This window comes from Eleginops maclovinus, chromosome 13, assembly GCF_036324505.1.
Source record: "Eleginops maclovinus isolate JMC-PN-2008 ecotype Puerto Natales chromosome 13, JC_Emac_rtc_rv5, whole genome shotgun sequence".
Classification (NCBI taxonomy): domain Eukaryota; kingdom Metazoa; phylum Chordata; class Actinopteri; order Perciformes; family Eleginopidae; genus Eleginops; species Eleginops maclovinus.
In genome coordinates, this window is record NC_086361.1 from 6077747 (window position 1) to 6104822 (window position 27076).

The window sequence follows — 27076 nt, forward strand, 5'->3', positions numbered from 1 at the left end:
CCAAGGAATGTGACATTTATCTATAATGTATAACATGTAGCTTGTAAACCCATAGCACTCCGCACAGCAGTTGCTTACAGTACAGCGTGACTGTGTCCTGTATGTGTGTGAGGCCTGGAGCTAATATAAGCAGCATGGACACGTCTCATTGTCCGTCCCATAAACGGCCTACTCATTTGACCCCCAGCACTGAGTCCGTCGGGGAGAAAATAGCAGCATGATAATGATACGTCTGTCCTGTCTACTACGGGCCAGCAGCACTTTGCAACCATAGCTAGAGACTGAGAGAGCGAGGTCAAGGCTGCCAAAAGTAAGGCCAGCGTGAGCTTTGAATGTCAAGTTTTTTCAGTTTATTTATTTTTATAACAGAAATTTGCCTCGAAAACAATCATACTTGCAATAAATAAAAACGTATTATTTCCATTTTGAGTTTCAGAATAACTTGAGCTTTCACCAAATGTTGAAAAAGTTTTTAACACGCTGCTCTATTTTATTAAATCTTTGGACAATCACACATATTGAGACACGATATCGTATAATATGCCTTTTTATCAGAATAAGTTAACATTCATTTCAACTCAAAAACCAGGATCTGACTATTTTATAGAAAAGATGTGCGCTTAGAAAGAAATATTTAAAATGATATGCAATGGGAATTTCAAAATAAGGGCGTATTTTAAAGAGGATTATGTATCAATGTTTTTTTTTCATTAAGGGTATTGTATCATTGAAATGACACGTATATTCAGGTTAAACACTTTAACAGACATTGCTTTATGTTGCGTTAAAGTGTTATTTGAGAAAAGATAGATTTTCTTCTCCTTTCTTTATCTTTATTCCCACTTTATGTAACTCCTCCTCATCCTCTCTATCCCTGCCTCCTACCTACTATTTCTATCTTTTTTATAAAATGTCCTCTCTTCCTCTGTTTTCCTCTGAAAGATTCGCTGCCATCCAGGCCTGTGAGCAGCAGCTCCTGCAGTTCCGCGGGCTCTCAGGCTCCCTCCTCAGGTGGCTTCAGACGGCACAGGACCAGCTGCCGGCCAAAGAGGCCAACCTCAACACAGAGAGCCTGCAGAGGAGAGTCCAGCAGCTCAAGGTGTGTGTGTCTCATCATTCAAACTGAAAAAATTACTCCACTGGTTAAAAAAACATCAAACATATACACGTACATGCTGTCTGAATCCAGACTATATCATGTGCTAAGCTAATTGAATCTTGCCTCCAGGACTTGCTGAATGACTGGGAGTCACAGGGAGGAAGAGTTCAGGATCTGAACAAAACAGGCTCTGAGCTGGAGTCGCTCATCATCGACATCACCGCTCCGAAGACCAGAACTGGTAAGAGCCCTCAAACATATGAAATCCTCCACTCTCCCTCAGTTTAAATGACTTGTTTATAATGAGGGCTTTTTTACAAGATGATGTAGGTGGGAGGAAAAATAATCACCAAGGGGGTTTATAAAATGGTTTGAGAGAAACACAGAACAGAACAACAAAAAAAGAATAAACAAGTTAAATGCAACATTTTAAGAAAGCTAAATAAGTTTGCTGGTTGGAATACAGAGCAGATTTCACACTACTGGATTTTGATACACCCATTACATTTCGATGTAATTGAAGTGTATTGGTATCGTGCATGTCTGCATCACTTCTGTCGTGTGTTCCCACCGCTTTTGGTCCTGTTTTCTGTATGACCTTGTGTTGTAGTGCCACTGTCTCAGTCCACTGTGTCTCTCCCAGGTGTTCCTCACATCAATGGCTCAGCAGGTCCCAGCAGTGTCAATGGCATTCACACCTGTAAAGGTGAGATCCCCCTCTAGCTCTCTTTCTCTATGAGTTCAGTGCCTCCTGAAACTGAGTCTAACTAAAGCTTTATTGAAACAGGCTCCAATGTTGATGGTTTCTAGTCACTTTAAATCATTTCTGTTTTCTGTTTCAACGGTCCTGTCTCCGTCAGCTGTCTGTCCATGCAAAACCTCTGTCAGTGGCATTTGTCCAATAAAGAAAAATGTTGCCCTGTTTACATGTACTAGCTGTCAGTAGGCTAATAACAACTGTATACCTTATTAGCATTAGCACTGATCATCCTCCAGGTCACACCCCCAGAGGTCCTTACTCTCAAACTATGGCTGCAAAACCACACAAGACCCTCACAATACATACACATAACGATTCCAAAGACATTTAAGACAACAACAAAAGACAAACGACACACACATAGATGCAAAGCCACAACAAAATAATGCAAAACTTTTAAAAATTGTATAAGACGATCAAAAAAAAAAACTGAAACAACTCAAAACAAGGGGTCCTTGGTTCATGTAGACTGGGTTTCTCTGCCCAGGGGCCATTTCTCGCACAATACATCCATGCCAACTAGCCTACCTTACTCTATGTGTTGACTTTATTGTTCTTATTCCACCTATCTATTGTTGTTGCTGCTAATCTCAATCGCGTTATGCTAAGCCGTTTCCTCCTTTCCCTCATTGTGCCCTCAGACCTGACGGAGCTGCAGGTTGCCGTGTCTGATGTGAACGGTCGGTATGAGACGCTGGGGGGGGATCTGAAGGAGAATCTGGTTAGACAGGAGGCATCTTTGGAGCTGAGGCAGAAGGCCAGGCAGGGCGCTGATGAGCTGAAGAGCTGGCTGACGGACAGGGAGAGCAGCCTGAGACAGGGGCAGACCGCCTCACCCTCCAAACCTGAGGTGGTCCGCGCCCAGGCCCAGGAGAACAAGGTAGGACTGGATCCATCAAGTGGGTTTTTCTCTGACACTGAAAATCATGCAATAAGTTCATGGTATATACTTTTATGTGTAAGGTTATTCGGGTGTGTTTCTTTCCCCTATTTTAGTTAGTTTTTTTTTTAGTCCATCAGCTATTTTGGACTTGTTATATATAAATAAATATCCATGGTTGTAATATTAGAATACGTTAATGGTATTAATAAGTGTAACTGTCTTTTTTCTTTCTTTTGGTTTAAAAATAAATAAATAAAACATAAGATACCTGATATACATTACAATCTTTACCTGTTTTGAAACTCTTTAAACATTTAAAAACAAATTTAACCAAATAAATTATTCTATAATCTAACATTTGAATCCATTTTCCTTTCTGAAGATTGCAGGAGAGGGGCTTTGACACATTACATTGTCTTTCCTGCTAAATTCACACATCAGAACTCTGTTTGCCTCCTCTAAGTTATTGAGTCATATTAACAGAAACTGTGTTTAACTGCGGTCTTCTTCCCGTTCTTCTCCAGGCTCTGCTCTCAGAGCTGGCGGAGCACTCTGGGAAGGTGGAGGAGCTGAAGAGCACGCTGAGGAAGCTGATCGCAGACAATCCAGATTCCCCTGAGGCTGACACCTGGAGACAGCAGCTGCAAGAGATAGGTGTGTTCTCAAGATGACAAAAAAAGACATGAGGGTGATTGACAAGATGATGGGAGACACTTTACAGAAACTGGAGGCAGAAACGTCAGTGATATGACGGGTGAAACGGCTTTGAGGAATACTTTGCAGTACTTTTAGCAAGTAAAAGAACCTTTGAAGCCTTTATGAAGAAAAACCATGATACAGAGACGGGCTGAGGGATTTAAACAATTATCCATTTAGAGAAATATGATCAGTGTGAACAGTCAGTGAGCTTATGTTACGCCATGTCTGCCTAGAATTTATTTTCTTATTGGCAAGAGTTTGTTTAAGGGGTTGTGAACATTTTTGAAATAAAGGTTGATTGTTCCTTTGTTAGGTTATACCTGGGCAAAATCCAGGGTATATTGGCAGAAGATGAATATCTCTTTCAAATACTTTTGGCTCTTAGCAAGAAAGCCATCACGCAGGAATGGCTGCAGTCTTCCAGCAAGGGATGACTGCACTGCCAATTAAATAAACTACCATGTCAAAAAAGTATTGGAAACAAAAGGAGTTGAATTAAGGTGCAAAAGAAAATGTGTTTAATAACTGAGAAAAGATGAAACAAGATTAGGTATTCTTCCTGTGGTGTGTTTTGAAAACCGTTGAAAAGAAGGTGGTATGGAGCCTCTGAATTTGAAATACTTTTTCAAGAGATGGCAAGGAACCGAGGAATCGATATACTCCAGGGACAGAGTGGGAAGTGTTCTTTTCAAAGATATTTTTTGTCTCACATATCTGATATTTTTACCAGCCTACTGTGAGGTAACGAAGACGGAAATACTTAAGGTGAAATCCAAGAAGGGGGCCTTTTTAGATTCTATAATGCCTTTTCAGAGCCATTTGGACTGAATACACACACACACACACACACACACACACACACTGATTGATGCCCAGAAAATGAGTCAGAGTGGGAGAAGGAAAGGAGAATTAGGAGGGACAAAAGGTGGAAACATTTGACACATAGATTCACCTTGGATCACCATTATTGATATTATTTCCTATAACCCTTGATTATTTTCTTTGCCCCCCCCCCCAAAAAAACAAAAAACAAACACGTGCAGCAATATTTTGCATAACCCACTCTCGATTGGTTATTGTCCCAGACTCGCGCTGGCAGACGGCCAATCAGACGGCAGCAGAGAGGCAGACGGAGCTGGAGACGTGTGCTGATAGGCTGGGCAGCTTCGCCTCAGCTGCCAGTCAGCTGGGCCCCTGGCTAAGGGAGAAGGAGCTGATGATGAGCGTGCTGGGGCCCCTGAGCATCGACCCCAACATGCTGAACACACAGAAGCAGCAAGCACAGGTTAGTGATGGAAGACAGACTCCATCATTGATTGTATCCATTGGATAATACCAAGAGATACAATCAATTGAATTGTACGCACAGAAAAATGTGGTTATCATGGAAAAACAAATAAATAATAAAAACAACATGTACTATGTAATCGTTGTTTCATCCACTGTTAATACAACATACTGTATACTCCTTATCACATAGAATTTATTTTGGCATTTAATTTGACATATTTCTTAAGACATACTTGTAGAAATAAATTAGGTTTGGATATTCTATTAGCATTATATAAAAAAAGTAAAACTTCAAAGTCAAATTTTGATGTAAAAAATATATTTTAAATTCTTCATTTATGATCGCGTTAAATTCTTCTTGTGTTTTTTTTATTTATTTAAAATTATGTTTCTTTTTCATGACATGAATTATTTCTTGATGACATCAGTGCATAATGAGCTCCATCCTCTCCTTTCTTCCAGTTCATGCTGCGTGAGTTTGACACCAGACGGCCACAGTTTGAGCAGCTGACCCAGTCTGCTGAGGGAATCCTCTCCCAGACTGGGGACTCTGCTCAGGACCCCAAGGACCTGGCGGAGGTGCGTTCTGAGCTGGGATCCATCACCCAGCAGTGGGAGGAGCTTACGAACCGACTGTCCCAGAGGTCAAACCACATCGACCAGGCACAAGGAACCAGCGAGCGCTATCAGGTAAATTAAGTCAGAATTGTTGTTCAGTATGATTCCATGACGCCATCATTTCCTTACCCCCCCTTCTCCCCCGCCCAGGCCCTCCTCAGAGAGCTCTCCTCCAGTGTTTCTGCTCTGGGTGAGAGGTTGGATGGTCAGGCTTCGCTGAGCGCTCAGCCCGAGGCGCTGAAGCGCCGCCTGCAGGAGACCGGAGAGATCCGCTCTGAGCTGGAGAGACGGCGCAGCGAGCTGGGCGAGGCCGAGCGGCTCTGCAGCGAGCTGAGCAACATCGTGGCCGAGCCGTACCTGAAGGAGGAGCTGAACAAACGCTTGCAGAGTGTTAGCACGCCGCTCAAGAGTTTAGAGGAGCGCGCAGGTTGGTGGACTTCATGTGGTTGATATGTGCTCTAGTGGGTTTAATTTGACACAATGGTCCATTTTACAAGTTTATCGCCACAAAAATAGAGACCTTAGTTCAAGTCTCTTTCACCTCACCTCCCTAATTCCTTCTGGATGGGCAGGACCAGGGATCAAAACATTTTTTTTTAAGTGGGATTACAAAATGTTTAAGTCTCATATTGTATATTGTAAACTGAAATAAATACATATATGGACATGAATCACACATTAGTGAGTACTGAAAAAAACTAAATCCAACCTAGATAAATAAGTCTTACGATACTCGGAATTTCTCACTGTATTTAAGAAATACAAAAACTGAGTTACACTCCTCAGAGAACCAAATAATTAATTTTTGATAGAACTTTGGAATCACTAATCCATGTACTAAGTACATACCTTTCTCTGAATTCCAGACCCAGCTCTCTGTAAGTGTTCTGGTATGTTTATGCTTGACTTGTATGCAGATATTGATTCTCTCTACAGAGATAATGATCTACTATGATGAAAAGTTGTTGTGGTTAAACCATATTCTCTTCCAAACTGAATCCCTCTTGAGCTGTAATAGGAATAGTGTTTTGATTACAATGAAACTGACAAATCCACCAAAAATAAATACAGCAAAAACTCTTTATTTTAGTTTGAAAGAGCTTCTCAGTGTTTATGTTTGTAAATCCCTGTGTTTTTCTTTCCTCTAGCTGACGGCCTGTCTCAGCTCCAGGCCGCTCTGTCGTCCACGCAGCAGTTCCAGCAGATGTTTGAGGAGTTGCGCTCGTGGCTCGACAAGCAGTCTGATCCCAGAGCATCTTCCCCCGACTCTTTGCCCTGTCAGCCGCAGGCCATCCGCTCCCTGCTGGCTCAAACTGACGACCTACAGCGCGGGATCGCCAGTCAGCGAGGCTCCTACGAGCTGCTACAAGCACAGGGAGCGTCGCTGCTCGCCACTCTCCCCGCTGGCGGAGAGGAATGCTCGGCCCTGCAATCTCGCCTGGCCTCCTTGAAACAGGACTGGGAGGGGCTGAACCAGAAGATCGCGGATCGAGAGAGCCGACTGAAAGCGACACTTAGCAAAGCAGAAACCTACCAGCAGCACAAGGCCGAGCTAGCACCGTGGTTAGCGGAGTGTGAGGGGAAAGATGCCGAGATCCAGCCGTCACTGGACCCTGCAGCGCTGGATGAAGCCCTGCAGAAAGGACGAGGTCTATCACTGGACATAGAAAGACGGCAACCCCTCCTCGAGGCCTTCAACACAGCAGCAGATCAGCTGCTGGAGCAGTGCTGCATCGGGGACGAAGAGGTACGTACTTCTATGTTGGGTTCTACTCTCAAGTGTGTTTTTCCAAGTATTATTAAGCTTGGGGTATTTGGGTATATGTTAGCTTAGTTTGGGCTTTAAACGTCATTGCTAAACTGATTAACTCCTGTTGTGCAGGTAAGAGATGAGAAGGCCCAGCTGAACCGCAGGGTGGATGGACTGGGGGAGAGGCTCCATCAGCGCTCTTCCCAGCTGGAGGAGCTGGCTGGACGCCTGAAGGAGTTTGAGGATGGCAGGCAGGCCGCAGAGAGGAGGCTGGAGGCTGCCAAGCACCAAATTGAAGTCCAGGAGGCTCTGGGTCCACAGGTAAAAACAACAACTGCCTTCATGTTGCTTAAATTCTTCTTTAAAAAGTCTCTTTTTCTGTAGACCAAAGGGTAAACAGTTAAAGACGCCTCTCCAACCCTAACTATGGGACGGAAAAAATGATACTGCTATTGATGACCGGTTACCCTAAATGTCATATACTGTACATATAAGAATTCAATATTTACTTAATTTCAATTTTAAATAAATGTGTTGTATCTATTTAAGTTTAATTTTTGTGACTTTCATTTACTTATTTTGACGTTATAGCATTTATTTAGACTACTATTAGTTCTTTTATTTAATCTCTTTTAATCTTTTTTTTATTGTTGTATGTGATGTTGACATATGTAGGGTAGCAGTGACTGTGCACTGTTTATTTGTAAAAAGTTTCCAAATATAAAATGAGAGGTTTTTATGAAGACATAATTAAAAGCTTTGGCACTCTGTGTTTCTTTCTCCCCCCCCCCCCCACAGGCGTGCAGTGCTAAGAGCCTGGAGCGTCTGAGGAGTCAGCAGGAGGGTCTCCGCTCCCTGAAGTCTCAGGTGGTGTACCTCAGGGACCTGGCCCAGGGACTGGTGCAGGACGCCCCGCAGACACCGAGGGGCAGCACCGAGGGCGCAAAGAGGCTCCAGGAGCGGGCCAGGGACACGGAGAAGGAGTATGAAGACATCACAAACAAGGTGAGGAGCAGAGCCAGGCAAAGAAAAGAAAATATGATTGGTTTTGTTTGATGTAAATGCTCCAGTTTTAGACAGTGATAATTGCACAACAAACATTCCCCAACATTTCTCTCTTAATGAAAGCTATGACTAAAAAAAATATATATACAACACCAACTTCTGAACACTCACACTCATTATATAAATATACAGTGCTGTCCACTAAAACGTAGACGATAACTAAGACTAAATAAATAGATTACGCATTTTCCAGGCATATTTTTTGAGTTTATGGATGGACAGTATCATTTCCGACAGTTTACAGTGCACTGATGAGATTCTGGGGAGCTGTGTTTGTGTTTCATACTGTTTGCTCTTTACAGTTTACTAAGCCTTTTTTCCTCCTGAACCTGATTGGGATTACCAACAAAAAGCTGGTGCATGTCCAAAATATTCTTGAGCCATATATTAGAACATTGCACAGTCTGCAGGTAGATGTGTGCAGAACATAAGAGCTGTAAGTGGAATCATAAAAGTGATGAAGCCGTTATAAGTGGAAAAGAGGATAACTATGTGTAGCTAGGGTCCCTGCGTAAATGTGCCGATGTATGTGTGTTTTTGCTCAGTGTCACTGCGCTGAGAGAGAGCAGAACAACCAGAGCTGTCAGAATAGTTTGACTATTTGACCCACAGTAATCATATATGGTCCCTGCGGACATTTAGCACTTTATCAGTGTGAAATGTAAACAGGAGCCTGGAGAAGGCAGCACGCTATTGCTTATTACTTATTTTATGCATTCAAGCTTCCATGTAGGGGTAGAGTTTAGGAACACAGGAACGTTATACTGTTTATAATACCACAGCAGCAGTCCTCTGTTATTCAGATGTCTTACTTCTCTTTATATTATTGATCTGAAGTCATTGTTATTGAGATAAAAGTTGCTGCAGATCAGATTACTCAGATGATGCTGCTACTTTCGGAGCACCCAGACAACATTTATTTTTACATGCTGTTATGTTACATAATTTCTGGATTGGTCACACTTTATTGTGCTCGTACATAGTACCTAGTAAAATATAACCACACATGCTCCTGGGTTTTATTAGGGGTTCACATCAACGTCCTCTATTTGTAGTAAAGGTTTGTTTAGTTGTAACTTTTGTACGGGGCCGACAGGTGCTAACACTCTTCAACATTTCCCCTAGGAGAAATGCACTGCAGTTACAAAAAAGATGCAGATAAAACAACTTTTACTTACATTATTCCTAATGCAAAGGTGTTGTAGCAAGATTGCACTCCAAAAAAATGCCCTGAATAATAAATGAACGACACCACATGTGGTAGCTTGTTTTGAAGCGTTCTCTGCCTATATACAGCAATAATGATGAAACTTCACCTCGCCACCACCTTCTTGTTTTTCTATCTTTCTTTTCCTTTCAGCAGTAAGGCATGCACTTAATTTAGTCATTTTAATTGCGACTTGATGATGAAATACAAGTTTTGACTGGATTCCTCCTAACACCTACTGTCTCCTATGTAACATCTCTCCTTCTTTTCCTCCATCAGATCGAGCAGTGCTGCTGCTCCCTGGAGTCACGGCTGCAGGGCGTGGGCGAGGTCCAGTCTCACGTGCGTGACGTCTTCTCTCGCATTGCCGACCTTGATGACGAGCTGGACTCCCTCGGACCCGTCGGACGTGACGCAGACTCCCTGGCCTCTCAGGCCGACGCCCTGAAGGGCTACCTGTCCCGCCTGGGCGACCTGAGGGCAGAGCTCGAGGGCCACACGACAGATTGCACCTCCATGCTGCGACGGGAAGGCTCCTCTCCCGACCTCCTGGCTCTCAGGAGGGAGACGGAGGCTCTGAGCCGCCAGGCCGGCAAGGTGAGGGGAGATGAGGATGATGATAATAACGATGAAGCTGAAGATCTGAGGCAGCAGCAGATGGACGAAATTGCATAAAGAAATTTAAAAAGAAATGTAAAAGAAATGCATAAAGAAAGTAGAAAGTAAATATAAACATATATAGTGGGAGAAATGCAAATGGGGAAAAGAAAAGAAATATATATGTATAAATACATGTAATACTGACTAAATACATTAAATAAAAATAAATGAAAAAGTAAGTAAATAAATGTCAAAGCTAATAACAAAAGAAATGACGGGAAATATAATACAACAGAAATCTACATTTATTTTTTTTCTACATTTCTCAGCAGAGAAAAATCAGCATTAAGTGGATTCAATTATTTTTCGCAACACAAAGTATCCAATAATATGCCGTGTCGAATTTTTTAATATGATGTCAAAGTTTGACTTTAATTCCGTCACACTCAATATTTTTTTTGCTCCTCATCCTCCAGCTAAGCGAGCGTGGCCAAGGCCGGTTGGATCAGATCGAAGACGCTGCCGAGAAGGTTCGGGAATTCTACAGGCAGGTGGCCGAGCTGCAAGGCATGCTGGGAAGGGCTGAAAATGGCCTGAGCTCACAGGGCATGGTCGGCACGGAGGTGGAGATGCTCAAACAGCAGCTGCAGGAGTTCAAGGTAGGGGGGGACTACTTCCTGCTGGTTGTCTACGCGGATGAAGCATGTATGGATATGTGGGTGAAGTGTATGTCAGTGTGTATGAGGACATGTTTATCTGTCATATTATCAGCTTCATTGTGTAGGTGAAAACATGAGATGTTCCAACTGAATTCTGGGTGAAAAGGTTGTGTTCAGTCTCTTCCTTTCCGATCATACCACTGAAACTCATTTGCACGGATAAACAGGAAACCTTCAGCGGAACATGAGCTCAGGTTTAGGACACAGCTCTGTGTGTGCCTTATGAATGAGGACATTTAATCTCTGTGGAGCCTCTGAGGAGGTCTGTACCCATGCTTTCCTCTTGTTAAGTCCTCTGGAGACCATGAGGTAATGATGTTTGTTAGTGTGTGTAAGTGTGTTAAGCACTCCCGTGGTTTGTCAGAAGTTAGATGGTGAATTTGAGTCACACATCTCTGTGACACGCTGCTGAACCACGCAGCTTTTTTCTCCATATGATCAGAGTTTCTCTTTACATTTCCCACACTCCAGCAAACATCCCCCTCTGCTTTCTCTCTTTCTTATACATACTTTATGATATATCGTCACCAGCCCTCTAATGCTTTGTAAAGTACAGTAAATCAGATTAATAACCTCGCAAATCAAATCACCGCATGTGGTTCTCTAAACAATACCATTATTTTGCTTTGATAATTCTGCCAACTGCAAACAGTTAAAAAAACAAAATACATTCTCCTTATTTTAGAGGCTGAAAGCTCCTTTTTACAACTTCTGGAATGAAACATTACTTGATTCCTTGATTATCAAAATATTTTTCTGACAAAATAATAGTATCATTTTAACAAAAATAATAATCCTGTATTAGAAATGTGCAGATGTTTGCATTAAAATTAAGCAAAAGTGTTAGGGGTATAAAAATTAAAAAAGGTTTCAAGATATGAGGGTCTGACAAAGTAATGTAGGTATAAAAACTAACAATTATTTTCGCAGTACATTTGTTTACATTTGAAAAGAAAAGTAAACAATCACAATTTCCCTGAGCCGAGTGTTACATCTTCAAATGAGTTCTAAAACATAGCCCTAAACATTTTTGTTTACATAGGGAAAAAAACTGTAAATCCATCCCATCTTGAAAATAAATGATTTCATATAATTAGCAAAACTCTTGTTAATTGTTTTCACTACAGGTTATAGAGTTATCTCTTTTTAAGAAGAAAGTTGGGGGGAAAAACACATTAATAGCTACTATGCTAAAAAGTTAAGAAGAATAAATACATCCAGTAGTAGTTTATTGTTTCCTTAGCTCCGTGGCTCACCTCAGGAATGTGCCTGGTGTTTTATTACTCCTCCACTGCTCTCTTTACGGCTGCAGACTTCTCTTTCGGTCTCGCTTCTGTCATTAAACAGCACATTTTCTTGCCATGATGTCATATCCTGTCCACTTTAGAAAGTATTTAAGTGTGTAAGGGCTCAAGGGAAGTATGCATCAAATCCCAGCAGAGGGGTGTGTGTGTATGTGGGTGTGTGTTTTCTTAATGATTGTAGTGTTTTGAGCACAAATCATTTTCATGCGTTTGGAAACTGTAGTATGACTCCTGCTCGTTCTCCGGAGAGTTATAGACTCCACTGCTGTTAAAATGTGAAGGCGGATCAACATTTTTTTTTCATGGTTCTTTTCATACATATTCCTGCTTTATCATTCATTCTCTCTCCTTTATCTTCTTTTAATTAGATTATTTGGGTATTTAATAAAACATCTCTTTCTCTTTTAGTAATGACCTCTTCAATCCTTCTCTCGGTTTCTGTGTCTCTCTTCCTCCTCCCCCCTCGCCGCCAGTCTAGTTAATGAGAGCATGCTGAGTAAATGTGTGGCAGAGAACAAACAGAGGAGATAAAGAGGTGTTAAGAAACGGATGAGGAGAGAGAGAGAGAGAGAGAGAGAGAGAGAGAGAGAGAGAGAGAGAGAGAGAGAGAGAGAGAGAGAGAGAGAGAGAGAGAGAGAGAGAGAGAGAGAGAGAGAGAGAGAGAGAGAGAGAGAGAGAGAGAGAGAGAGAGAGAGAGATGTTAAAAGCTAAATAGGCTGCAAATGAGAGCCAGATCAGACAAAGAGCATGAAGGTGTTACATGTCGTCGTCGACTTTAATGAATCATTTCGCCGTGCAGGCTTACAGGTGCACTGTAAATCTGTTTTATAAAATATTTCAGTCCACACCTTTACAGGATTTTAAAAGACAGCTGATGTTTGCTCAGAACTCGTCAAATTACCTTATGTTTAAGATTTTATACTTGTGAATTCAGCTTCTAGTTATTTTATTTATAATATTTCTTATGGATACAAAATGAACTTCACTAAGCGAATAGTAGAATGAAAAATAAAATGACCCCTTTAAACACATTTTTAATGCAGAAATGTATAAGATTTCCTGCTTTTACCTTTTTTATATTATATAAAAGTAAATATCTTCTTGGTTTGGACTGACAGAAATAGACATTTACAGACTTCTGCTTTTGAGAAAATTAGATGAATATTTCTTCCTATTTTCTGACATTTTAAAGACCAACATAGAACAATAATCGATAAATATTGAAACTAAATATTGAAGAACACAAACGTGTGTAATATGTTGTCTTGTGTGTGCAGTGATTTGCCTATTTTATATAAGAAAAGAAAAGAAAAGTTATAGTACTTGACTATTCCAGGCTTTACTAAGTCCAATTATAATGATATAAAATAGATGTTAATCATTTTATTGACAGACTGGTGGCATACTGGGTGTTTGGAGAAATGGTCTTTCCACTCTATCTGGGGGCAAACGGGTATTTATAGGAGGACAACCAAAGGATGATACAAGGGACATATTGTGGTCATGCAGAGCAGGATCACGAGGCAGGCATACAGAGGCATGGAAAAAGATAAGGAAATAATGGGATAGAGAGTACAGTGTCCTCTTTCTGACCCTCTCTGGACTCTAACGTGCCTTTTCTATATTTAAGCCTCCCGGAGTGAGGGATAGATGCAAAAAAATACCTCTTTAGTCTACTGCTTTATTTCTTTTCTCCTTATACTTTCTACCCCCTCTGTTTCTCTCTGTAACTGATCCGGCTCAGCTCATTTCAAACCTAAACATGTCTGTCTGGCTCCCAAACAGAGCAGGCCACCCCTCTGCCCTCCCCCACCAGACCCCATTTCCAATCCAGAGGGGTGATGTCATGCCGATGCTTAAAAAGGCTGAGGGGGCTCAGGAGAGCGTGTGCTTTTGTGTGTGTGGTAATGGGTGGAGGGTAGCTATGGGAAGAGGGGTCATGGGAGTGGGAGGTGATGTCGTCAGATTATTGTTGAACTTTCCAATGGTGATCTCACAGAGAAATACTGTTTCAATGAGAGAGTGAAGGAGCAGACTGCAACGGTCTACTTCGCCTTTATTAGCATTCCTTACAGAAATTAGCACTAGCTTATAACACAATTCTAGAATTAAATGCTGGCTTGAAATAATTTGTCTATACTTATTCTTTGAATACAATTTTGTATGAGTCTAACTATTTGATATACTGTTAGGGAGATCAAATGATCCTTTAATTTAAAAAAAGGTATCTTTTTATGCCTTCAAGTATTTTGCAAAAATATTATTTTATCAGTATTCATACCAAAACTAAATTAGGCGGTTTTATTAACACCTGTTTAAAAAATGTTTACTTTAATAATGCTTGATAAAAGAAAGAAAGGTGGCTTAATCATAAAAATATGCTTAGTTTCACAGTCATTATAAAGTAGAATGCAATCCGTCATGTGGACTCTGTAGAGCGATTTATTGAGTTGTGTGTAAGATAGAAAAATCAGTTCCTGTTTACTATGAAATGTGATTTGTTTAATGTCTATTTTAAGCGTGTGTCCAACGAGTCTGAACCTTGTACACTCCCCTTGAGACACCCACAATGCACTGACTGAGGTTGAGTCCATCTCATGTACACTCTGTTAACAATCCCCTAATGCAGTGTGTCGCATTTTGCAGATGAAGGTGATACGTAAGCCAACAAAATCTCAATTTTCTTCTTATATAGAATGCTACTGACTATCTGCTGTTTGGAGATAGCACAATATTTCTATGACAATGAATACAGTACACCTATGTGCTACTGTGGAATCTGTGTTTGTATTTAGAGTCACTCTATGGGATAGTGTGTGTGTGTGTGTGTGTGTGTGTGTGTGTGTGTGTGTGTGTGTGTGTGTGTGTGTGTGTGTGTGTGTGTGTGTGTGTGTGTGTGTGTGTGTGTGTGTGTGTGTGTGTGTGTGTGTGTGTGTGTGTGTGTGTGTGTGTGTGTGTGTGTGTGTGTGTGTGTGTTTGTCAGAGGATGCTTCTAATTCCAGTCTTTTTCTGGGTGCAATCTAGAATCTCAGCTGTCTCCTCACCCCACCTCACACACAAATACACACACACACATTAGGGTGCGGCATCAACATCCCCCTGCATGCCCCTGGCTCACTCCATTCCTAAGCAGCTGACATCTCTGGTCTCTGGGTGGGATGAGAACACACACACACACACACACACACACACACACACACACACACACACACACACACACACACACACACACACACACACAAACATAGAAAAGGTCCTAAAATCCAACAAAGTCCTCACAGCGTGAGTTGTTCTACAATAATTGGTACCCACAAGTAATGCAAAACAAACGAACACACACTGGTGTTTTATCAGAGGGGCGTTTCAGAGGCTCTAAGCCCAAAGCTGCAGATGGACATTCCGGGGAAGGGCTGGTTAGTCCCAGCGACAGCAGAACAGGAGGCCAGAGTGTGTCTTTGTGTGCCTTAGTGCACACGTGTTTGTTATAACCCCTGTCCCTAAATCATGGCTGCAGGCCTCCCCTGTCCTCACCCCCTCCAGCTCCTTCATACCTTCAAACTCCTCCTCTGTATGGTATTATCTCTCTTTTGTCTCTCCTCTCCACCTCATCATGCTGTAGTCTCTTCACTCCTTGTAGAATCTGTATACTCGTGACTCACTGCCCTTCCCCGCACCGACTGTGTCAGCAACTATTTAATGACAGTAGTAGACGTGGAGCCACCCTGGGCCAGCAGCTCACTGGGTGTGTTAGAATCCACGCTGTGATGCTGGAACATCTCCTAATTTTCACCTAGAACTTTACATTTTAGTAATTAACAGTCAAAAATAGATTAAAAAAGGAAATATACCCTGTGTTAAAGCAAACCACTGAAATGTTAAGCGTTACATGTTAGAGAGCCGTAGTTAATGTTAAAAACAACCTCTCTGTCTGGATATCCTAATCATTAGTCTCATCTTAAATCTCGGTGTAAAACTGCATAATAAGCTATAAAAAGAATACAAAAAATACAGAGAAAATATGTTGATTATCTCATGCACATTTTATGTTGTTGAAAGCCCATCAGTGTTTCAGCTGTTTTGGTTTGATGAGTGAAATTACAGCCTTCTGCTTCCCTTCCAAAAATATGCTCTCAATTTATCATTCTGGATAAACTGTATACATACATCCATGTAAATCCTCAAAACCACATGATAAACCCAACTGCTTGAAAGTATATGAAACAATTGATGAAAAATAAACACGGTTGGAGTTCCTTTATACAACAGTGGTTACAGCGCATTCCGCATAACCACAACAATCCTGAGTTCAATTCCAGCCTCTGGACTTTTGGTTTGCGTGTAAAGCCTTCCTCACTCTCCACATTTTCAGTCTCTGTCTAGCTTGTCAAATAATGGCAAAAATGCCGAAAATAATCATCTTCAAATAAATAGTTGCAGTAAGTAAAGTACAAGTTTCTACCCTGCTCATTCAGACCATGCCAAAGAGTTTAAATAACAAATTGACATGTTTTCCGCAGTAAGCAGCCATATTAGCTTGCCTAATTCACACTGAAATGTACAGTCAGTAGAGTTCAGTGTGTCAGAACCTAGTAACCCCCCATGACTGCTCAGATTATCCAATCATTCGTCATCTGGACTGCGGCTCTGTTTTCCTGGAATACTTTCTGTCTTCCTGTTCATTTCAGTTAGTGTGTCAGCCACTCTCAGTTTGTCCATATGTGTGTGTTCGATTTTTGTCTCTAAGGGGCTGATTGGATCACACTTACATAATTTCTCTAATCTCATAAACTGAATTCACAGAAAAAACTTTCCTGTAACCTGCCAGCCCACACATCTCCTCCTATTTGTTTGTTTGTAAGAGACCAATTGAATAAAAGTGAGGGATTGTTATGACTTGAAATTGTAGGATCTAAATTTGTCTGCAATGCTGTTTGTGTTGCTGTACTTGTGGGGACCAAGCATTGAGAAACAACTCATTCTGTGAGGAGATTTTTTGTTGTGAGGACATACTGCATTGTTTCAGCTGTTCTGAATTAGGAAGGCATGCCACAACTCGGCCTCTCACTCTCCATCTTTTCCTCTTTCCTACTCTCAGTTCAATAAAATCCAATATAATCTCCTGAGTTGACCAAAAAAAATGTCCAAATATATTTAGTATATTCCCTTACTTGAAAGAATGCTAAGCAAAAGTCTGTTATGGGAAAAACAAGTCATATAATTTATGTTTTCCTTAAGATATTTTCGAGTTTACCGTTTGTTTTTTAATTGTGATAATTGCCCATATCAGAGTTGATCACCTTGTGGGATATAGTGACATCACATAAATTATATTATAAGGAATGTAAATAAGTGCCATTCGACTAAGCAAACACAGAAAAGCTGATTTGTTCTGTAAATGTGATGCAAAATGTTGTTATTGAGGAGAACCAGGTGGGTGTGTGGATGTGTGGGAGGTAAAACAGGCTCGAAGACGAAGAGAAGAGGGGGGGGGTGTGTGTGTGTGTGTGTGTGTGTGTGTGTGTGTGTGTGTAAGAAAGAAAGAAAGAAAGAAAGAAAAGGCAGGACACTGGGTGAAAGAAGAGAGGATAAGCCTATTTTTACCACACAAAACCTCCCCAAATGGTGTGAAGCGCCGCAGAGAGTTGACCTCCGAAGTGTTTATAATGTGGAAAGTCCTTCCTGCATTAATCGCACATGGACAGACTTCCATCGTTAACATAGTCTGCCAGCTGATTTAACACATACGCACTGAAAGTGGGAAAGTGGGACGTTTTTATTTTCGTAAAAGAGTGTGTGTGTAGAGATGATTGACAGGCGTGTTTAATAAAGTTATTGGGAACCACAGTAGGGATGCATACCTTATTTGCTTAGAGATGTGTGTGTGAGCATGAACCAGTGTCTTTGTATGACTGTTTTTGTGTGCAAGCGCACTTTGGGGTCCAGGTTCTCTTTGTGTCTGTGTCTCCGCCTGAACAGCAAATGCTTACACGCACGCACGCACGCACGCACGCACGCAGGCAGGCAGGCAGGTGAAATGCTCTGCTAGTTAATATAAAACTACCGCTGAGAGTTGGAGAGAAAGGGGGGTGGATTTAGGAGAGAGTTATCGCACAGTAAATCAAGATGGCAGCTTTATTTAACCTGCTGCCAGGTTACCATGGGGGGGAGTGGAACGAGATATAAAAAAACAGGACGTTGAGGAGGTAGTGGCATTAAATATCTGTGTTTTCAAGAGATGGATTGTAGATTGGAGAGAGACAGGGAAAAAGTACATTTTCCGGTTGACAGGTGCAAATAAACAACCCAGAAAAGTCAATAACAGGTCCTTTATGCCCTCCACCTGTGTTTGTGTTTATGTCACTTAGCCACACTAAGGGGTTTCCAGCCTCTCGACACAGACAGAGGCCTAGGTGTGAACCTTTTAACTTTAGGCACAACAACAACAGCGTTACGTGTGAAGAACGAGTCATTTAGTGGACGCCCACTGCCATGCTGGTGCAACACACCAGCATGGCAGTTAGCAAGTTTTACACCACGGTATGACCCTCAAGGGAAAATTAAAAAAAGCTTAATCCTCTGGCCCTCTCTCAACACATTCCCTCCTCCTCTTTCCGTCTGTTTTGTGACTCCTAAACCAGCCGTGACCACTGAGGAATGAATGAAAATTACAGCCAGCGAGGGTAAATCTGCGGAGGAATTGACTAATCAAGTTAGATCTTAAATGGGTGAAGGCTTAGACTCTGGCCGGGGTCAATGAGGCTGAGTAAGAAAGGGGGAGAGCTAATTTAATGACTTTAATCTGTAAAGCAACTCCTCCTTTATGCCTGTTTAACTGAATACTTATTCTCATCCAACTCATCCTTCCTTCTGGTATCTGGCCAACATCAGAGAATGCTTGAAATTTAAATCTTGTTGTGGTCTGTGCAGAGGGGGGGGGGGGGGATTGTGGGTCACGCGAGAGTTTGCAGGCTCTGCATGCTTGCGTGGGTGTGTGCAGCAAAACCGGTGACAAACCCCTTTTGTTTCTATGAAGACGTTTGCCTTGGACGCGGCAATGACAGCTGCAGCGCAACTGACAGAGAGGGGGCGGGTGGAGGGATGAAGGGAGGGAGGGCGGGCAGTTAAAAAAGAAAGAGTGGAGTATTTAGCATATTTGACATGCAGGCCACGGGCTGCTCTGTGCAACAGTTGAGAAAGGCAGTGTTGGAAATGAGTTTTGAAGCAAAGGAATGAGCAAGAAAGAAAGAAAGCAGGCGTGTGACGGTTCAGTTCAGCTGAGCTCTGCCAGACTGCTTTAAACAAACACTGAAAAAGGAGTGCAGAAAAGAAAAGAAGAAGTAGGAGGAGGAACACTACATCTGGCTCTGAGAAGTTTGTAACTTTGGATAACAAGAGAAAAACAAAGTGATTGAAGCCTCTACTTTGTGGCTGCTGGTTGCCATTTCAGCTGGTATCCCCCTTCTGACTAACTGTGTTCAGAGGTTTTGTGTGGCATCCTGAAGAAGCAGACAGCACCCCCCCTTCCCCTCCTCTACTACTTTTCTGTGCACGGCCCCTTTTCCTCCTGGCCCCTCGGTCTGTCCCTCTGACACACACACACACACACAAACTCACACACACTCCCAAGCCGGATTGGGTTTCTGTGAAGGCGCAGACGGGAATGCACAAGTGGAGTCTGTGAATATCACAGACTTGTGTGTGTGTGTGTGTGTGTGTGTGTGTGTGTGTGTGTGTGTGTGTGTGTGTGTGTGTGTGTGTGTGTGTGTGTGTGTGTGTGTGTGTGTGTGTGTGTGTGTGTGTGTGTGTGTGTGTGTGTGTGTGTGTGTGTACATCTTTTCCATGTTTATTTTTCACAGCCGCAGCTTCTTTTTTCTACCGACTCCACTTCGAGGGACTGTGGCTCAACTTGACAAAAGAGGAAACAATGGAGTGAATAAAAACAGGCTGGACTCACTTCCTTGTCTGCCTGGACAATTGCTGAGGGGGAGTCATTACTGATAAGCTTCTTTCTCTCCCGTCGGCTAGCAGTCCCGCCCCCTCTCTCCCTTACTCCATTCCTCCCTCCTTTCTTTATTTTTTCACTGTTTCTGTATCATTTCACTCTCAGAGGACACTGTTTTGTGCTCCAAAAGGGGGGAAGGCATTTGCGCCCCGGAGAATTAAGAGTGGATTACCAACCTGTGATGAATGTCTCACAACCCTAGCCCCCCTCCCTAAATCTGACCAGGACACTAGTGTATTATATGCTGCCTGGAAGAAACCCTCATCTGGGTTATACTACAGAATATAAAATCACCTCAAAACATTGTATCTTTTTATCTACTGTATTTGCTTTTCTAGTTGCTCAGCTTGAAATAATCGGCTGTTTTTCTTTGGAAACAAATAAAAATCGTCCTCTGCACAACTCTCTTTCTTCCTGGCTCCACGCCCCCTCTTAGCACTCTGCCTACCTCCCTATCACTACTTAACTCCCCTCCGCCTCTCACCCTCTCTCTCTCTCTTTCTCTGTCTGTGTTTTTTCTATTTTTTTTCGTTGGGGGAGAGAGGAAACCAGCATGATTGGAGCACTTCCTGTGTTTTAATACCAGTGCAGGAAACAGAACAAACGGAGCTGAATTCAAACACAAACAGCAGAGAGAGAGAGAGAGCAGGGAGAGAGTAGGGACATGTGAGTGAGTAAGAGAGAGAGTAGACGAGGGGGGAGCAGCCAGAGAGCGAGAGTGAGAGGAAAAGAGGGAGATTTTTTTAGCAGCTGCAAACCATTTCAGCTGTGTAGCGGCCTGAGAACAGAGGCTGGGAGCGAGAGAAAGAGAGTCTGGGAGAGAGGAGGAAAGGAAAAGAGGAACTGGGAATGCGTGGCACTTTGTCTCATTCTCACCACGGAGCCGGGAGAAGGAAGACGGCAGAGAAAGGGAAGGGAGTGTGTCCTGGGATTGTCTGCCGGGAAGAGGGGGAAGACGCTGACTGAAAGCTTGGACTGGAGCTGTGAGGGCTGTCTGGGTCTTTGCCCTCTGGATACAGTCCCACGACTCACTGCTCTACCCTGCACGCCTGCCTGCTTGCCTGGCTGGTCCAGGATCCAAGCCCCCCCTTCTCTTATCTACCCCCAGATGCCCTCATTCACTCCAGCCTCACCCCCTCCAAGCTGCTGCCTGCTTTCGATCTACTGTACCTCTCCCCTGGAGCTGTGGATGATCCGAGGAAGAAAGCAAGATAAAAGAAAATAATTGAAACACTGACAGGGATTTCTCTACGCTAAAGCGGGCTGCTTACTCTCTTTGTTCTGGATTCAACATTTTCTTCATATGCCACCCTGTTATGAGGATTATGGAGTGGATTTTCTTTCACTGATGATAACTGTTATGATGGTGATGAGATGTTTTAGGGGAAATTAGGGTTTTGCCCTGCAGGCACAAGTACCGGTTCTTTGTGATGGATATAAAGGACAGAAAAAGAGAGGCTGCTTGAACACTCACAGCAACCACAAAGTGGCAGTGACTTGGTAAAGGGATTTCTATTCTCATATTATACTGGGTTTTTCTCAAGCTCTGAAGTAGAGACAATTTCTGTATTTCTTGATTTTTGATTTACTGGATTTCATATTCCAATTTTTTTTAACAAAGGAAGACAAAAGTGAAATCCATGGAGTACTTTCCTGTTCATTGCACCCCACGCAGCTTTTCTTTTATATAACTGAGAGTGGGTTTTCTCACCTTAAAAGGAGACTTTTACACTTCCCTGCCTGCCTCTCACGGAGACTGTTGAAGTTGTCCAAGCCCTCTCTGCCTTTTCCTGTTGTGCCACAGAGAGGAGAGGAGACTGGAGAGGAAGAAGACAGAAGCTTAGTGAGAGTGAAAAGGGGGTCAAGGAATGAGTTGCTCTACATGAATATGGAGGCGAGACCTGTGCTCAGTGTTTCTCACAGAAAAACGAAAGGGTGTTATCTGCATGGTCGTTACCTGACCTTGGACTTTGTACTACACAGAGAGGAAGAAGATGACTGTCTCTTTCCCTTCATCCTTCCACCTCTCCCTCATTCCTAACGGCCTTTCAAATAAACAGGGCTGGTGATTAATATGGTTCCGAGGGGGAGGGCTGTCTCTCCCACTCCCTCGCTGATGCCACACAGCATCTTAGAAAGACCAAGGAAATGCACAGCTGTTGAAGTGACATAAGGGAGAAGGCAACACACCGGTGGAATTCAACTGTGGATGATAACATTTGGAATAATAACCAGAATGTGAAACCTGAAGGATTTGTTAAATGCGGCCAAATGCTGTGATTTTGTGGATTATTGGACAAAGGACTTTTGAAGGATTTACTTTTTCTATCCCTTTATTGTGAAGATTGTTTAATTTAATTTTCACCTGTGGAGTGCCACCTGCACCTTTAACTATAGGGTTGCTGTGGCAGCCTAGCAGGAGTGAAAAGGACAGAATGGGGAAACCTCTGAGCCGTCCGGACTGCCTGAGGCAGAACCCTCGCTGCCTGGGAAAAAGTGATGAGGATGAGGCATACATAGAAGATTGCTACGTCCCACAGCGGTCCATTTATGATACAATGCGTATCAATGAACAGATTGACCAAGGGACCAAACTGTGTCAACCTTCCAGGAGTACTCTAGGCTCTGGTGGGGAGGGGAGGGGAGAGGGAAGTACACTATCTAGTAATGGCACTATCGGAGCTGATTTGGGTAATGTTTTTGTTTCTAGGAATGCAGATCATGCTAGTGGAGTGAAGAGACTTGATGAGAGAGTCATCTTTGATGCCTTAAAGTTAACTGGTGATCCTCAGATAATGTCACCACCAGTTGGCATTGTAGGTTCAGGTTTGCCCATTGCTCCGTCATCTTGTGGTTCTGGCGGGGTGCCTGCAGTCGCCAAGAGGCGGCATCAAGGTGGGGATAAAAGGGACAATCCCAACCGCCGCTCTTGGAAAGCCTTTATGCCTGCAAGTTATCCAGAGTTTGCTGAGAGATTGGAGTTCTCGTCTGTTGAGGGAGCAGAAAAGCGTCTTTCTGTGGCAGGGATTCCTCTCTCTCCTCTGCAGCCCATTCCTACTCATCTCCCTCCATCAACCCCCACCTCCTTAACTCCTTCCTTACCTCCTTACACACCCTCCCCTTTATCATCTGCTCCACACACTCCTCCGTTCTCCTCCTCGCCTTCTTTTACACCCACAGCAAGCCCTGTGCCTCCTCTCATGCAGCATCCTCTCAGCAGGCAAAAGCAGGTTCATCCTTTGCTGCAGAAGCAACACAAAAAGACTCACGCGGTACCGTCGCCTTCCAAAGACCAATTACCTGCCGTTAGCCAAAATCAGGCACCCCAGGTTTCTGGAAATACACCACAGCAAAGCCCCAATATCACAAGACAGGTAGAGAGAAGAAGGGAGGAATACAAAAGGACGAGTAGCTCTTCTAAATCTGGATTTAGGCAGATCCCAGAGGAGCCTTTAGAGTCAGTTAAGACCTCCGATTCAGAAAGGGACTCTCCTCTTTTGGACCAGGACCAGGGGGACAATGCCCCTTTGATCCCCCCAAAACCAATATTTTGCCCCCCTACTAAGGCTCGTACCTGGCCCCGCAGTTTAACATCAGGGAAAAGAACTCAGGTCGGCCTGAGACACAACTTCCCTGTACTCCCCCCTTTGCCTCCACTATTGGGGGATGATATCAACACAGATGACGAGTCACTTTATCTATTAGACCCTCCATCACCATTCCTGATGGAGGAGGAGGGGTTAGTGTATGGAGGTCTGCCTCTCTCCCCCTGTATCAGTCATGAGGGAGGTGAGGAGGATCTTCTCGGCTGGGGTGCTGAGGGCAGTGAGCTCGAACGCACAGCCTCTGAGCTTAAATTTGAGGAGGACGAGCGTAGGATTCTTGAGGAGCTTGAAGACGAGGACCATGAAGAGTGCAGCACAATATTTGAGGAGGAGGAGGCGTGGAATAGAGAAATGGATAAAGCAGAGGAGGAAAGAGCTCAGAGAGAGGAAAGAGAGTGGGAGGCAGTTCTTAAATTAGAGAACAGGGAGATAATTGACCAGACTTGGGTGAGGGAAACACTGGAGACAGAGGGATGGGATTTAACTGGCTCTTCTGGACATTGGCCTGTATTAACTCCCCCCACAGGGTTTGGAGGCCCCGGAGTCCCCCAGTGCCTCACCTTGCCCCAGTTCAGGGGCTGAGTCAGATGACCTCTTCCTAGAGCTGGAGAGGCAATGTCTAGTGGATGAAGGTGAGGAGGGAGTTGAGATGAGTGTAGACCCTGAGCCTCTTGATCCCTACACTCTTCCTTGTTTAGAGGAAGAGGGAATACAGGAAGAAGCTAACACTACCTATGTTGATTATAAAGGAACTCTTCCTCTAGATGAAGTTAACTCTTTAGAGCCTGATAATGCTGAGCTAGGCGCAGAGAGTATTACAAAGTACTCCGATTTGGCTCAATCTGAGCCAATAGAACAGATGACAAACTTTGACTTAGTGCGAGCACAAGACTGTGAAAGGGAACATAGTTTCATTGACGAAGAGTGTGATGTTGACTTTAATGAGGATGACGCTGACATAGAGGAAGAAGAGATGAGTTACCACACCGACTCTGCAACTTGTCAACCACTGGAGTCAGACTCCAGCGGGGTCCACATGTCCCAACCAGACAGAACTGGAATTAGTGACATTACTCAGGCCGACTGTGAACAGGGGAGGCCTGCACGGACTGAGACGGACCCAGATAGCGGGGCGTCATCGGATCATGATGACAAGGATTGTGTGGAGAGAGCCTCCTCTCCATCTTGTAGTCCTCTGAACCCTTACTGTGATGAGGCAGGGCAGGTGGAGGATGAGATAGAGCAGGATACGGAGGAATTGAAAGAGGAAGAGGGAGAGGAGTTAGGAACAGAGTGGGATGTGTATGACCAATCTGAGCCAAGTTTGGACAGTAGCGAGGGAGTTCTCATGGATCACTCCCCTGAGCCTCTTCACACAGTTGAAAAAGAAATCGACAGTGAATGTACACAGGATGTTGACGTTCAAACTTCCTGTCAAGAAGAGCCAATCCCCTCAGAGATTAGAAACCCTGCTTTGGAAATAACTTGTGACAAAGATGGGACATGCTTTGCTACGGAGACTGTTGTTGTCATCACAGAAGTATTCCCAGGACTTCACACATTTGAAAGCTCAGATATGGAAACTTCAAAAGAGGTGACAGCTAGCACCCCAAAATTAGAGTCTACTCCTCTCCTTCAAAATACGGACCCTGAACCCGGTTCCTCTTTACCTCAGTCCCCGTGTAAATCAAATCCTAATGGTGCTGGTTTGGACACTAAAGACTCAGAGGCCTTTGTGATATCAGATAGTTTTGTTTACCTGGCTGTATCTGCGCCTCCCCAGTTCCTCAATGAATGTCCCCCATCACCTCTCGTGGACTCCATTCCCCCAAGTCCTGTCCCCAAACATCCCTGCTGCCTGGACCCAGAGGAGGAGGGGGCCTTGCTTTCCCCTGACAGCTTTGTTTACATGGCAGCACCTGAACGGCCCCAGCCTGGCCCCTCAGATGCCTGCTCAGCCTGTGAAGATACTCAGGAGATGGACTTGGACTCATACTCTGAAGGGACCACGTCTGGGATGGATGGAGTTGAGTTTGTCCTTGGCTCTATGACCGGAGACAGTGACTGGGAGTCAGACGGGTCAGTTTTGGATTTTCCTCCACTCATGTCTACGGACCAGGCCTGGGACCAGCTTGAGCCAGGCATGCTTCAGAACCTATTTACACAGCCAGAGACAAGCCAGACACAGGTCTGTAGGCCTCAGGAGGCCGAGGCCAATGCTGGGTCATCACCTTGTCATGCAGACCCCGTCTTAGAGTCAGAAAGGGGCTCTGAAGCAGAGTATGAATCAACAACTTTATTACCAAGTTCCAACACTGACACTGACATAGAAGCAGAGGTATGCTCTAATTTCTTTTGTCTAATATTTCAAGATAATATATTTTTCTTTTTACTGTACTTCATATAGGTTGGGTTGATGGATTCATTCCACAGTGCACAACTAAGTGAACTGAAGTAAACCATGATTTACATAGTGCAGTCATATCATTTGGGAAAAGACGTAAAAGAAAAACATTGCATCTGGGAAGTGGTTTACTAAGCATTTATATATTCAGCCCTTGGTAGAAGCACAATTCCAGAATGATTTGAAACATTTCTAACACCAGCATGCAGGGTCCATAAAAACAGTGGCAAGTAGAGAAGATGAATAACTCTAACCACAGAAACCCTGGTTCATTGGTCTATTCAGCCTAACAAGAGGAGTAAAACAGTCTTTTTTTAGCAATGAATGCGTTGGATGTGGAGACACAGAGCCATAGCATGGAAAAAGAATTGGGTCAGGTATCCGAGCGTTGAGTGCAACAGATGTAGACATAGCATGGAAAATGTATGTGGGAGGGGGTTGAAGTTATGCAGACGCCATAATTAGCTAGTTGTGTTTCAGAAGTGGGGCTTTAAATGATTGCAATATGATGCTTAGTTGGGGGTTTTGCTTCTTATGGGAAACTACCCTCAGGGTCGCTCTGTGTGTGCGCAAATGGTGTGTGTTTGGGTGGGGGTCAGGGCTAATCTACAGTGCATGCACATATCTGAGATTAATCACGTGTTTATTTGTGTGAAGCTAAAAGAGCAGTGAGTGCATGCAGGCCACATATAATGCTGATCTCAATTGCAGAGTTTACAACATTTATCTCAAGGGCACGCTATTGTTGTGTTTACAGTGCGCTGTCTGCATATAGAGATGGAGTGTGTGTCCATACAAAGTCATGGCTGCTGGGCGTATCCCAGCTGTGCATGTGCCTGAAGTAGCACAGGCCAAAGTTTTTCATGTTGTTTAAACAATTTGTGTGAAAGGTCGCTGTCTTGGGAGACTTCTGGACTTTCAGTGTTTACGTTGATTTCTGCGAGTGTAATCAGTGTTACAGCACACAGTGTTACAGACTGAAATGGATACTCTATAAACGCTGCAGGATTAGCTTGGCGTGGAACAGACAAAGAGGGCTGTCAGTGAGACTGGTGTCTGACTGGTCTCTCC

The 27076-nt window shown here is 43.4% G+C and overlaps 2 protein-coding genes across 2 annotated transcripts in view; both read left to right on the plus strand.

Moving 5' to 3' along the window:
* Nucleotides 1–27076, plus strand: part of macf1a (microtubule actin crosslinking factor 1a) — a 211262-nt gene that overhangs the window by 141235 nt on the left and 42951 nt on the right. The window contains 13 exon segments of the mRNA XM_063899408.1: nucleotides 943–1099; nucleotides 1229–1340; nucleotides 1743–1805; nucleotides 2501–2739; nucleotides 3267–3396; nucleotides 4527–4726; nucleotides 5194–5421; nucleotides 5500–5776; nucleotides 6498–7096; nucleotides 7232–7420; nucleotides 7898–8104; nucleotides 9651–9968; nucleotides 10448–10630. Of these exon segments, the coding sequence (XP_063755478.1) occupies nucleotides 943–1099; nucleotides 1229–1340; nucleotides 1743–1805; nucleotides 2501–2739; nucleotides 3267–3396; nucleotides 4527–4726; nucleotides 5194–5421; nucleotides 5500–5776; nucleotides 6498–7096; nucleotides 7232–7420; nucleotides 7898–8104; nucleotides 9651–9968; nucleotides 10448–10630 (2902 nt within the window).
* Nucleotides 20635–24481, plus strand: LOC134875023 (uncharacterized). Its single transcript, XM_063899409.1, has one exon. It carries the CDS (start codon nucleotides 22432–22434, stop codon nucleotides 24181–24183), a length of 1752 nt encoding a protein of 583 aa, XP_063755479.1. The 5' UTR covers nucleotides 20635–22431; the 3' UTR covers nucleotides 24184–24481.